The following is a 14,865-nucleotide window of genomic DNA, read 5'->3' on the forward strand; positions in this document are numbered from 1 at the left end:
CGTCACGTGAGCGTACAAAGTGCCCTTATCAAAAACGGAGGCCCCAGTGCAAGGAATGCGATTTCCCTGGGTATATGTATGACCTTATTCTAACTAGGATTCGCGATGCTCTAAGGTATGACACGGAGATAGCCTCTACTGAGTACCTGGGGTGCGGCATTTGCACATTTATTGGACATATCCAGGCCCGGTTCAGAGACGGTATGAATTGGGAAACCGAGGGCAGTGGCAGTTTGATCACAAGGTACCACTCAAATATAGAGAGAACGGAGAATACCCCAGCGGGGAGGTGCAACTCGCGAGACTCCATTACACAAACTTGCAGCCCCTCTGGGTTGTGGATAACCAAACTAAGGGTCATCGATATATCTCCCAGTAAGCGCGAGGTTCTATCTGCCTGGTTAAAAAATCATGTTTGCATACAACAAACATGACTATAGATGCGGTGCTAGAACCTCATACAGCAATCTTCACAGGGCCTACCTCGTGTGGCAAGACGCAGCGTGTACTTAACCTACTGGAGAACGAGTACAGGCGCCACCTCCACAACATTGTCACCCTCTGCCCCACTCTCCGCTGAAATAGCACTTACTTGGCGAGATCCTCGCTGTGGGAAGATGATTACGTGTTCGTAATAGACCAGCAGGATTAACTCTTCTATTGGATCGGGCAACTATCAAAGCTACTGGCGGGTGAAGAGAGTCTGTTTATCGTTGATGACATGATCGCTGACGAGAGCCTGGGCAAGCGTCGACAACCGCTCCTTGAGCTCGCTATTTCGGGTAGGCATAAGAAGCATAGCTTATGGTTGTTAACTCAGTCCTACACGGTCCTGCCAAAAAATCTTAGACGCCAAAAAAACAGTTGTTCATGTGGTATCCCCACGAATGCAGCGACATGAATTTGATTAATGGAGAGACTAACATGATCAACGATTGAGAGGGGATCAAGGCTTAGCTGAGCAAATCAAAGCATGCGTTCTTGTATGTGAGATTGGAACACCCTAGGACCTGGAAAATTTTAGAGTGAGCACTGTTCATGCATACACGATTCTGATTGAGAACTTTTAAGAAAAAATGTCTTGTGTCGAAAAACTAATAAAGAGGCTTGAGGAGCTGCGCAAGTTAATCAAACAAAAGGACCCATTCAAGCTCACTATCCTGCATCGCGATGATGCAGGATAGTGAGCTTGAATAGGTGGATCAATACATTCAATCACAACAGTCCGGGGAAATTGTTATTATGATTTTTCGCAAGCATACGACACCTGACGATGATAAGTACCACGACTTCCCGTTCTATGAAGCGCGTATTCAAAGACGCGATATCCTTGTTGTCGACAAAGCCATCGGTATACATACCTTTAACAGATTCATCAAAGAAAGACAAGCGGAGCGATACATATGTAACTTCAAACTGATCGATTTGGGTCAAGACGACTTGTACGAGCTAGGTATCCTAGCACTAGAGGACTAAGTCACAATTTTGTAGCTCGTACAAGCCACAAAAACACGCATGCTTGACCACTTTAACCACATGTTAAAAGGTACTATGAAAATGCGGGTAGGTGACGCTTTAGATGCTCTGCATAAGGGGGTCAATATTGACCCCCTTATACAGACACGGTCTTACTAACAGCACCGTCCTCCCAACACGACCCCAAAACCCAAAACTCAAAACTGTAAGATAAAAAATGTCTCTCGTGGTTGATTTTTTCAAAGGAAAACAAGTCTGATCTTTTCTGTAAATGGTAAAGGACAATGCCTCGCAGCCCGCGATGTTGTTAGAGCCGTTGGATATACAGATAATGAAAATGGGAAGAGGGCGGTTCGGACCCATGTTCCCAACAAGTATATAATACGATATAAGGACATTGCAAATGTTACGGAAAAGGGGACAATATTGACCCCCTTCATCCAGACACGGTGTTACTGACGGAACCAGGCCTTTATTGCCTCCTTTTAAGGTGTGGCAGACCTGAAGCAGAACCTTTCCTGGGGTGGGTTGTAGAAGAGGTGCTACCTAGAGAAATGCGAAAACTCACCGCAGCCCTCGAAGAAAAAAATATGGTCCTGGCGCTCCTGGAGGATAATCTTGAGGAAAAGGACGCAGCCCTCGAAAAAAAAGATATGGTCCTGGCGCTCCTGGAGGATGATTTTCAGGAGGGTGAACAAATTAATGAGCTTTGGCAGAGACACGCGCCTCGGGGAGATCCTTACGACAACGTACTCTGCGTGGTCGACAAGAACGATCCTCACGAGTGTGGAAAGAAAGGTAAGTATCCCCACTACATGATCCAATGCCATCATAGACATCTGAACACGAGACTAAATATTTTACGTGCGAGTTACCCAAATATGACTTTACAACGCTTCAGCGACAGTACAGGCACCGTGCACGCCTGGTGGTATTTTAGAAACGACACTCTTGGTACCGCGAACTTTTACAGAGGACATTTCAGCTTACCTGATGATGAGACGAGTGAGCTGTTCGAGGAGCTGTTTGATATCTATATGACCTAGGCGCACATGTTTTTGTGGTTATACAAAGCCACAAAAACACGCCTGATGATGCTGCTTGACCACTTCAGCTGTATGTTAAAAGGTAGTTAAATGTCAAAAAAAAAGATGGAAGCCTATGTACAGAGCCAACAATTTAGAAACCTTTTATTGAACCTTTTATTGAAGACCGGGGTCTGCATATGGTCTCCAATAAGGTGAAGAGGGTTGTGGTATGTTACGAGATCATCAAGGATAAGGACTTAAGGCTCTCGGATCTAGCAGGCCTAAAGAAAATAAGCGACATACTCAACATTCAAATCGATGACAGAGCATTGGTTGACATCATCGACCTTGATAGCGAGCCCAATGTTATCAAGGGAATCGGCTATGGCTATCCATTCTACACCCTATATCCTCATGATTTTACCCGCCTTCATCCGATTGACTCCAGCGATGATGACTCCGACGATAATTAAAGGGATGTTGCTCGGGTAGGTATTAACATGAACCTGTGGTTCACGTTAACTACCACAAAAACAACAAATTTACCACTCTTTAACATGCTCCGGAGGTATCTCAACACCCTCGGGTACTAGCATCAACTCGTCCGCCACAAAGCTTCAGACCCACCTGCTAGATAGTACAGGATACGTGTACCTGTCACAATACGATCGAGTCTATACGTTTTCTTGCTCCACCAAGCGTCCGTAGCGCGTCTTTTTTGATCACCATGCTCTTCGCCGAGTTGCAGGAGGTACAAGTAGATGTCGTCATCAGGTAGAGGCTTTTCCTCAGAATGGCCTTCGCTTTTCGTAAGCGGGACTTCGTCTAGCTTGATGGCCTTGCTTGGCTTCATCCCGATTATCGCGGTTTTGGTGTTGTTCAAACTTTTCACGATAGTATAGAGGTATTTGACCCAAGTGGTACTTTGTTCATCAGAGACCAACTCTTGCGCATCTTGAGGTTTGAAAAGCCTTTCCGCGAGCACCTTGTTATAGGACTCAACGAACGCCGTGAAAGTATGGTGATACTTGGTAGTTGCGCGCTTGATTTCGACACCCTTGCCCTCTAGCAGCTTTGTCACATCTGACTTGAACTCTGAACCATTGTCGCACTGGAAAACCCTCGGGTATCCTAAAGGTCCTGCTTTACAGATATCCTTGATCATGTCCGCGACTTCGCTGGCCTTCTTGGTCCTCAAAGGTCTTGCTACTTTGTACCTCGAAGCCACGTCGATGCCCGCGAGGATGCGTTTTCATAGACTTTATTGTGAGGCATATAAAGCAAGTCGAATTGGTGCATTTCGTTGGGCTTTGTGATTGTGAAATGTGGGTAGTTGATGCGCTTGGGGCCTTTGATATGTCTGAGCAACAGGAGTTGATGAGTCAGCCAATGAGTAACTCTTTTCTTAGAGAGACTACTCTGCTCGGAGAGTAGTTTAATGGCTTTCCGTCCAGTCAAGAAATGTTCCGGGGTGTAGTAGATTTGGCTTAGCTTTTCGGCTTCTTCGACCGTAACGATATGTGCTACGCGCTTTGCTGATTTTGACATGTTTATTACATGTCAAAAGCGACCTTAAATATATTTGTATACCGCGAAACCCAGCAGAGCCAAGGACCCTACGATGAACGTCAGCTGACCGTCTTGTTGTTGTTTGCAGGGTATATAGTAGTCGCAGAGTTTGGGAGCTTTTTCGATCGTCGCGATATAGTACTCTCTCATACCTTCATCAAGCTCTTTCAAGCTTTCGCCAGCTTGACGCTTAAGCTCTCGCTGCTTCTTATACCAATCTATTTTCATTTGCCTGTCACGCACCCACTGTGCTTGAGCTGCTTGAATTGTTCAATAGCTTTATCGTGCCGCTTCCTCTCTTCTTCCCCGTGCCCACCGAGTTTACTAAAGAAGAAATTTGAACCGCTAAACGCGAGCGCGTTAATAACAGTGCCCGCTACGAGGACACCAATAGTTGCCATGTATGTTTATTTTAGTATTCCACACTGTGGAAGCGCCCGTCGAGAACATTCAGCTGCGCATCTTGGAGCAAGTACACGTAGCACTTGATATCCCCAGTTCCATCCGCCTTCTTGATCATCTGGAGAGTAATACCATCACTAAGGGGTCTTCTGTTACCATGGAGACTGTGATCTGGACTACTGCGGAAGTCAATGAACAGCGCGTATCTTTCACTGAAGAACTGCCCAATGGTCATTTTGCTATTCACATCCCCAAAAAAAAGACTTGTTCGAGATGATCTTTCGGCAACATCGCGTGCGAATATAGTTCGTTAGGCTCACCTTCCACCGTGATCGCGATTTTTTCGATCTTGGGGTTGTAGAAGACCTCGTTAGCGCAAGCATAAGTTTTCACTTTCCCCGAGATCTGGCTCTTGTAGACGTCAACGCCCTCTTCCAGTTATCAAAGGTGATGGATTTTTTAGTGACGCATCTTTTCAACGCCCTCTTTTGTGAGACTCTTGTAAGCATATAGCTTGGCCCTCAGGGTGATGAATTCAGTCATGATCTTCCCCTCTAATTCGTCCTTCATCAGACCTACGACCTTCTTGTTTTTCCCCATGGGGAAAGGCCTGTTATCGTCCTTGCTATACGCGCTCGTGTCGAAACGTCTCTCAACATCGTTGGCTATATCCCTGTAAAAGTCGTGGGTTCGAATGTGGTATACGAACGAGTCCGTATCCATGTAACAGAGTTGCGACCATATTTGGGGTGTATGAAATCATAGTGGAACTCGTACATGAACAACTTACTCAAATCCAATATGGTCTGGCCTATGTATACAGGCTTGTTCATTTTGACACTGTTTTACCCATCTTTACACCTAGGAAGTGTTTACTGAACCTGCTTTAACCCTTGAAATTTGGTTTCATGACGAGCTTTATATACTTGTCCTCGTTGGTAACCAGTTGGATGTTGCGGTGGTTCCGGATATTCTCCATTGTCTTACCAAATACGCCTAAAGTCATAAGCTTGTAAAAATCCTTTTCGAACTCGTTTTTTGCGTTTGTTCTCAACCTCGTGTTGTGATCTATATAGCCCGTCAGCCATGCCTCCTGGTTGAATCGAATCACTTTTTCTTGAGATTAAGCCCATGTTTTAAGGCCTCATGAGGAGCCCTGATATGCACAACGTATTTACGCTTGTGTTCCAAATTCGGAACTCATTTCTCGACCTTGTGGACCATAGTACGTTCGGGCAGGAGCGGCAGCTCGTTATGTTTGTCATGTAGCTCCTTGGGGTAGTCAATATGAACCTCTAATATGTACCCATGCCTATTGTCCTCAATGAGCTTCCGGATCCGCCTTTCAGTGAATGCCTCGACGTTCGATACCCATTTGCAACCATCCGTTGGGAGATCTTGACGCATGGCCCAGCCATATAGGTTGTTGGCATCCAGATATTGCAGGTAGGAGAATTCAACCTCCGGATCGTACTGGTCTCCCATGTACTTATTTTTAGCCTTGGCATACCGATGTACAGCCTGAGTCCTCTTATATCCTTCTCGAACCTGTAAATTTCAGGGCTAATCCGGGCGCACTGTAAAAGTGTGCAGGATCAAGCTTGTATTTGTCCAGGCAGACACCTCAAAATGTCTCGAAGACGTCTACCAACAGCAGGACGTCTATTGTTAGGTAAATGTCATGATATCTCCCATGGTGACGTTATCACCCTCTGGGGTAATGACATTCCATACCTCCCTCGCATAGGTATAGTCCCTATCGCCTATACCCTTCATATTTAGTTTGCTATAGAAGGCCTTCTTGGAAGGTAGCTACGACTCCTCAAATCGCTGCCATCATATATTCATATGGATACACACCTTTTCAAAGCATCAGCCTAAAGGTATCATCTTTATCGATGAAATTTGCCATTGACGGTACGCTTGCCTTTACCCGATCTCGATGAAGCTGCTTGGTGGTACCCGCTGGGTCGCAATTTTTGCACTAAAAACTTGCGATGTACTCAGCGTCTATGCCCTGGAATTCAGGACAGGTATCCGCACATTGATGACACTTTTTACCCGCGTTTGTACCAATGAGATTGCTTGTCAATTTGTCAAGCGATGATGTCATGAATCGACAGGAATCTATGAACCTAGTCTCTATGGTCTTATAAGTCTCGCCATCGCCATATCCCATACCTCCAAGGGGTACCTTGATTTTGACATTGAAGCTTATATATTTCTCTGCCAGATTTGAACCCACTTTTACAAAAAAATCATTAAGCTCCTCATCTATTAGACACTTGTTCTCGATTTTATTTCCATCAATGTTCAACCCTTTTGGAAGTTTTTCTTTGCTTAATTTTGTTTTACCTATTACTTCATTGATTATGCTCCAAGTTTTCTTCGCATCGTTTTTATGTTTATTTATCAGTCCACTATAATTCGTGTACCCTTAGGGCCATTTGATTTTCAATTAAATTGAAAATCTAAAATCAAAGTTTGTGAATAATTTTGATTTTCAATTCGATTTGAAAATCAAAATTCAAAATTCAGTTTAAAATTTTAAAATTCAAAATTCAAAATTCAAAATACGTGCAAAAGATCAAAAAATCAGAATTCAAATTATAATTTCGCAATTTCAATTTTCTATTTTTGCTGGGTCAAACAATTTTTTTCATCTTCACAAAAAGAAGCTGGCCACCTGTAACCTTTGTCATATTGTGAAATATCATGGACACAAACACCCGGCTATGATGCAGGACCTTTGGAAAGAGGTCACAGAACAATTTATACTTGACCCCCTGTTAGGTTTGCGCAACTGTCCCGGACTTTCAACATCTTTCCTCGGCTGGCCAATCAAACTGAATCTTAAGGGCGAACAATTGATTTCTGTTCTGATTGATGCAATCGTTTACTCAAGGTTTTTACGCGGGCTTAGCCCTCAGATGTCTTAACGCGCCAAAATAATTGAATAAAATTGACCGAGATTACATTGTAAATGTGGCTAAACAACATAAAAACTTCAAGGAAATTAGCGAGTTTTTGAAAGCAACAAATCCTGGTGTTCGTGGATTTTCTGAACGTTCGGTTAAACGTTACTGTTCGAAACATGACATCCGCCTACGTATAAAGCAACAAAAAATAGAGAACATTGTGGCTTCAGCTGTTAAAGAGGTAAGCAAATTCACCTGTGCTTAGCGTATGAGTGCATGATGTGAAGCTGTACAAGTTATTGCTTATTTCGGTTGGTCCTACATACGGTCGCAAAATGATGACTGGATACATTAAGCAAAAACACGGTTTCAATGTAACTCAAAAAAGAATTGGAAAGGCCCTGTCAACTGTTTCGCCAGCATATCACGCAAGACGTCAAACAGATACCGCAAAATCTGTTAATCCTATCCCTTACAGAGCTGACTATTTTGGTCACAAACTTCATATAGACCAAAATGAAAAATTAGTAATGTACGGTACAACGCATGTCGTAGCATTGGACGGTCACAGTCGCTTTGAACAAATTTATAACGCGTTTCGACATGCTGTACATGGTTTTATTGATATCACTGAAAGATACAACGCTCTTTTTTATTATCTTGTTGCTTTTGCACTCACTTCTGCATTGTTATCAGGAAAAAATTTGAGTGGGAGAAAAAGTTTCAGTCTTCCTAGTAGGGATTACCTTTCCAAAAAAATATTCAAACGAAACATAAGAATTTTTTTGTAAAAAGCATTTGAATTAATTTTGATCTCCTTTGAAGTTTGTTACCATGTTGTTGGTTGGGCGCACAGAAAGATGTTGTTTATGTACCCCCTGTATCTGTCGCGCGAACTCGCAAGATCAAGAGTGTTTTTAATCTTCGATAAAGTTCAAGAGTGTTTTTAATCTTCGCTGAAACACTTTGCAAAAGATCTAGTTTCTATTAACTCCTTAACGATGTTTTGGACGCAAATATGATAACGATTGCAAAAAAACCGTCTTTGGCCTGGAGTGTTTTTTAACATTGGTTAAGCCTGAATTTCTTTTTATTTCGTTCTCATGCGTAAAGCATCTTTTTAATGGCAAATATATTCGCTGCCAGACTTTAAAGTTCATGCAAAATGCAAAAGACTTCAAAAAAGGATCTTCTTTTTTCAGAGAATGTGTAATGTACCTAAAGTATTGCCGCTACTTTAAAACATAAGTAAAACATATTGTGAATAAAATATAGAATAAAATATATTTTGAAACATAAAGAAATACAAGTTTTTACAAAATTAAAAATATTTACATGTGACAGATAAAAACCGGGTCATAAAAAACAGTGGTAAGAAGATTTTCACCTTCCTCTCTCCGTTTTAAGTATATAGTACATATTTAAAAAAGCTACGCTAAAATAAACTTAAAAAAGAAAGATTTTTTTGGCATCGAACTGCCTTAAAACTATGTAAAGATAGTTTGAGTGATCGATCATCTTCAAATCAATAATGTAGAAAGTAATTTTTGAGGCTCTATGAAGAAGGGTGCGCAAGACATAGTTCTCCGTATTCTTTAAAACATAGTTCTCCACAGCCGCACCTACACGTTTACGCAACATCGTGGACGAAGATGTATGCAACATTGTTGGCCTTCGAAACGCACCGATGTCATTGACCGTTGATGTCGGTAGGTTTCCAACCCGAGTCATGCCTTGATGTGGTTCTCCCTCCACTTGGTAATACGTGCCAGAAGGTGACTCCCGAAGGCAATCAAACGTCCCATCCGGATTCGGAAATTCTGAGGAACCGAATTCCTCTGTTATGTACACCGATGTAACGTCCAGCTATAATAAACAAGAATGAAATTATCATAGTTCTTTGAAACTCTGCTAGTCTACAATGGTGTGAATAACGCATACCTTGTAAATCATTGCCAGTCTTTGGACAGATACTGGGCTTCTCCGCAGTGTTCTTTCTGTGCGATCCCCGTCACGGCCATTGTAAAAAATAAATAAAGAATCCATAATTTATATCGCTTTCTATCGTGTGCAAATTAATCCTGCAACTGACTTATCCCCTCTCACTGGAGGGATTATATAGGCATGTACCAGGACACACCAAAAGGGGGTTAATGCAAGGGCTAGACCCTTTTGAACCCACACGAAAAACAGTTTATACGACCCCCTAAATATGCCGCAGTTCAGGGGGTCGGCTAAAAAATGCGGGAAACCTAAATTTTATTGCATCATAAATATTGTTACGAAATAGTGGTATGCAAGAATTGAACCACCTGTCAATTGTACCTCCTGTCATTTTTAGTTTTGAAATTTTTATTTTTGAATTTTGAATTTTGAATTTTGATTTTTGTATTTTGAATTTTCAAATTTTAAACTGAATTTTGAATTTTGATTTTCAAATCGAATTGAAAATCAAAATTATTCACAAATTTTGATTTTGAATTTTCAATTTAATTGAAAATCAAATGGCCCTAAGGGAACACGCATTGTTTCTACCCGTGCCTTTGTGATCAGTAAGAATATTTTTAACATGATTCTCAAAGTTTTCTATTGATCCTGCAAGTGGCCGGTAGAGTAAGTGCATGTGGATGTTTTTAGTTGCTTTGTTTATTATCTCTATACTTAATTCTAAAACTACTACTATTTTGGAACAGTTATTTTTTTTTTAGCTACTACACTTTTTTTCAGCAAATCTCGGCGTCATTGTTCTTATAAAAAAGTGCACCAGACATAATTTTTGACATACTTCTGCCAATCCTGTATTCATCATTATCCATAAATCTAACCATAAATTCGCCTTTTTGTGGAAAAAACATATAAGAACATTTGAGGTTGAAAAAAATTCTGTCGAAATTTTTTCGAGTTAAAGTCACGAATGAAAGAATAAGATAGAAAGAAAATGAAACTTTGATAAAAGAAGTGGTAAAAATAAAAAAAACCCTTTCAAATGGCTTAAAATCTTCATCATCAGAAGACGCCATTTAACTAAAACTGTTTTAAAAAACCTTCTTGGATGCTTGTTAAATTTCCGACATCTCGCTACAAAATGGGTGACCTGGTTTCCATTCATTGTTGTTGTTTTTAAACGACAGGGGTTTTTGAAGGTTTTTTTACTCAAAGACAAAACCAGGTATAACCACTACAAACAACGGAACAAGATGTTGGTAATGTCAGTGAAGAGGAAGAGGAGCAAGTAGAAACCGTGCCTGAGGAGGCCGTTCCCGAAGACAAGGGCAAGAGAGTAAATATGCAAAAAATATTATCTGCACACCAACGCAATATGATGCTGGTCGACCTAGCAAAAGAGGAACTGGAGCTAAAACGGGAGAATACAGAGTTAACACGAAGATCTCTGCAACAAACTGAGGAAGCCATCAAAGGCATGAGAGAGTCCATGAACCTGATAGGGAATGGCATAAAAGATGGACTGGGTTTGTTAGCAAATGCGTTTTTAAAAGCTTAAATTCAGACACAACCTCCTACGTACCCAAAATACAACACCCAAGGTCATAGTGCTCACCCTTACCAACCACCATTTATGTTATGACTTGTTTTCTTTGAAGCTACTTTTCCTGATATGCCATGTTATACGGTATAGTGCTAACAAAAATTCTTAACTTTCTTGCCATGCGCCAAAATTTTTACCATTAATAGGCGCAAATGGTATGTGTGCCAAAATTAGTATGCGGGATTTTTTTCTGTAAACTTCAAGTGTTTTAGGGGTTAAGAATGGGTACAAAGTATAAACAAGTAATAATGAGCCGTTTTTCCTTCTATTCTTTACTAAAAAAAAGTATTCATATGCATACAAAATTAATTTTTTAGCATATCATGGATATTTTGACCTCGCCTTTTGTTTTACTTTTTTGGAAGATCCGGATCATCCCTTATGACTGCATGATTTGTGTTCGAAAAAGACAACCGAAAAGATCTCGTCCTTTGGCTCAGTATGTAGCGTTTTAACAAGTTCTTCATATTTTTGAAGCAACAAATGTTTCTCAATATGAACATCCGCGAAATTTTTAAATTTGAGTCATTCGCGAAAATATGTCCCCGTGAAATCAAAAATATTTCGATCCGCGAAGATATGTTCACGCAAAAATTTTTTTCCGTTAAAGTACTTCACAGGACAAAACTATTTTTATAACATCTGCCACATTTACTGTGTTTCAGAGAAAATCAGAAACATATCAGTCTTGCCATTGTTATTAATTTTCAGTCTCATTGTTCTTGTAAAAAGAAAAATTAGTTATATATTTACATACCTCAAAGGAATTTTTTTCACAGATTCACAGGAAAATTAATCAACAAGGTATTGTGGGGCCCAAAGCAGAAAATAACCATAGAATCTATCACAAATTTTTATGGTAATAAAATATATACACAACTTCAAAAAAAAAAAAAAAACTGTCAGTGATAAAAATGTTACTGCCTATCATAAAGGTACATCACCGACTCCCTGACAGCTTTTTCACGTTGGGAGTTGTATGTATACAACTGATAGACTTGGTTGTGGTGCTCACAATTCTGACATCGCTCCTCAGTCATCATCTGCATTTGCAGCAAATCAGGATGAACCTTATTAACTTCACAATAATTATGAAGGACAAAACATGAGTATATTAACTCCATAGCAAAATCCAAATCGACATCGACACAGCGATTTGAAATTCTCCACCGTGCCTTTAATCAACTGAAAGCACATTCAATTTGATTCATCATTAAGTCATCATCTGCATTCGCAGCAAATCAGGATGAACTTTATTACCTTTACAATAATTATGAAGGAGAAAACATGAGTATATTAACTCCATAGCAAAATCCAAATCGACATCGACACAGCGATTTAAAATTCTCCACCGTGCCTTTAATCGACTGAAAGCACATTCAATTTGATTCCGTGCACGGCATAAATTATTATTAAACATCACTTCTTTCGCATTGTTGTAGGTAGTAAATTCCTTCATTACATTGGGAAGTAATGGATATGCCAGGTCTCCAATCAACAATGGTGGCACAGGTGTGTAACTAGGTATCAACTCTTGCAAACATAATGGGTAACGGTCACTGAAAAATCTCTTTTCCACTGAACTGTTTGCAAAAATCTGCGCATCGTGAACACTACCAGGCCATTTAATTTCCAAGTCAATTAAGTAGCCTTTCTCATCACATATTGCTTGACAATTCACGGAGTACTTCATTTTATAACAAGTAGTCTTGGGCATTTTCTGTGGGTCGTTTAATGGGTATATGTGTCCCGTCAACACAACCAATCACTTGAGGAAAGCCAAATTTACTTTCAAATAACATTGCAGCATGTTTCATTTCTTCTTCGGTACATGGAAATCGAATCAATTCAGGGCCAAGAATGTCACTAATTGCACCACAAACTGTTTGCAATGATTTTGACAAAGTAGCAAGGGAGACACCAAAAGAGTTACATGTCATTCTCAAAGATCCCTGGTCCTTTAAGTAGTATAATACCATTGCAACTCTTTTTCAGCTGAAAGTGTGTCAACACGAAACAAATTATGTGCTGGTTCAACATTGACACATATTTTATCGACAATGTTCATGAATGTTGGGTAGTCCATTCTTATATTTCTATACCACTCCTCCTCTGGCAACTTTCCACCTATCAGATTTTTCCACCAAAGATCAGTGCGCCTAAAGAAAATTATATATATAGCTATATAAAAATACATTATGACCTCATGCATTCCCGCAATAAAAATGATCTGTCACAATTAACAAATAATTCAATATCAGTACTAAAAAAGTTAGGCTAGCTAGCTCTATAGATAGCTCGCTTATGGATGGAGCTAGCTTATATAGCTAGCTACCTTTTTTTGCATTTTTGTATTTTCCTGATAAGTGAGTTTTGATCCTGTGTAGCGTTATGTAAAGCAATTTGTTGTTGTCTACGAAGCGAAAGCAATATTTCCATATTTCTTGTAAAGACAGTAAGCAATGCACCAGCTGAACTCAAGAAGAAAGATATAATCAAAGTAAAGTTTCTAATTATGTCCACTGTTCTCGGTGCCATCTTGAAGCGAAATAGGACTAGTGAAAATAGGACTGGAACTAGTACAAGTGGGACGTTTTTTTTTCACTTGCCAAAGCCGTATTGAAAACGGTCATGTAAACCTATGTGTAAACAAGAGCGCGATCTCAAACAGACCCGAAAGTCAAACCGGTTTGAACTCACTACGGGCTTCATGTAAACGCTGCCTAACTCAAAAAGTTTATAGACCATTTCGGAGATTATGCGCCATTATGGATTTTCGAAGCCTGCACCACGCAAGTTGAACTTTGAACCCTATATGCCGTAGTAGAAAACTCTCTAAAAACACACAAAAAGAAACGAGTTTTGTAAACACTCTTAGCGTGCCTAGATCTTCTTATGTTTTTATCTAAGTAACAGGGGATAGCACCAGACAACATTTATTTAAGCGTATTGATTTGATCTATTAATTTATTAGAAATAGCAATTAAATACACGTGTAGGACGTAGGGATACTGAGTGTCTTTTATTATTTTAACGCTGAAGTGATGTTTAAAGTTGATTAAATATCAACTTTAAACATATTTTTACGATCGAATTATGCCGCTTACAACACACGAGGATTTTTAGAACTTAGTGTGAGGCATCTGACTGACTTCTTGTCAGCTCTTACAACATATAAGGATTTTTTAGAGCTTAGTGTGAGGCAGCTGACTGACTTCTTGTCAGCTCTTACAACGTATAAGGATTTTTAGAACTTAGTGTGAGGCATCTGACTGACTTCTTGTCAGCTCTTACAACGTATAAGGATTTTTTAAAACTTAGTGTGAGGCAGCTGACTGACTTCTTGTCAGCTCTTACAACATATAAGGATTTTTTAGAACTTAGTGTGAGGCAGCTGACTGACTTCTTTGTCAGCTCTTACAACGTATGAGGATTTTTTAGAACTTAGCGTGAGGCAGCTGACTGACTTCTTGTGGCCTGGGTAATAGTTGAATTAATCGCCAGAGCTTTTTCTGCTATGGAACTTATTATGCCAATAATTCAAACGAGATTCAAAGAGTAATTTATTTATTTATCATAAAGATTTACACTTTAGTAATAAATTACTGCTATAGTTGCGTGTCCTGATAAAGAAACCGTAAAGACATACGTATATATAACAAAAAATCATGTAAAATATACATTGAGACTGAAACAAATAACATAGAAAAACAAAAAATTGAATTACGTCTGTAAACTCAACTCATCATTCTTCCCTTTTTGATATTTTTCAATAAGGGAAGCGTACCAAAAAATTATACGGCAATGGCAAAAGCAGGGAAGAGAGACAGGTATTCTTTCTAATACCACATTTGGAAGACTTCAGATAGGAGTGTTTAGGTAGACGAATCAAGGGACAAACATACGATTAGTGTAATTATCATCG

General features: G+C 39.9%; 1 protein-coding gene across 2 annotated transcripts; it reads right to left on the reverse strand.

Moving 5' to 3' along the window:
* Positions 1-11,780: 11,780 nt before the first annotated feature.
* LOC130656063 (putative nuclease HARBI1) lies at positions 11,781-13,765 on the reverse strand. 2 transcript variants are annotated; one of them, XM_057458908.1, is made up of 2 exons: positions 13,276-13,765; positions 11,781-13,099 (listed from the first exon to the last, which is right to left on the reverse strand). In XM_057458908.1, the coding sequence occupies exons 1-2, from the start codon at positions 13,476-13,478 to the stop codon at positions 12,901-12,903; spliced, it is 402 nt and encodes a 133-aa protein (XP_057314891.1). In that variant the 5' UTR covers positions 13,479-13,765; the 3' UTR covers positions 11,781-12,900. The 2 variants fall into 2 exon arrangements, with proteins under 2 accessions (XP_057314891.1, XP_057314890.1); XM_057458907.1 differs by having other exon boundaries at positions 13,276-13,741.
* Positions 13,766-14,865: the final 1,100 nt, after the last annotated feature.

Source organism: Hydractinia symbiolongicarpus, chromosome 8 (assembly GCF_029227915.1).
Source record: "Hydractinia symbiolongicarpus strain clone_291-10 chromosome 8, HSymV2.1, whole genome shotgun sequence".
Taxonomy (NCBI): domain Eukaryota; kingdom Metazoa; phylum Cnidaria; class Hydrozoa; order Anthoathecata; family Hydractiniidae; genus Hydractinia; species Hydractinia symbiolongicarpus.

Bases quoted from the DNA above. Each gene is read 5' to 3' on its own strand.
- LOC130656063 (XM_057458907.1), bottom strand. From the start codon at position 12,657: ATGCCCAAGACTACTTGTTATAAAATGAAGTACTCCGTGAATTGTCAA.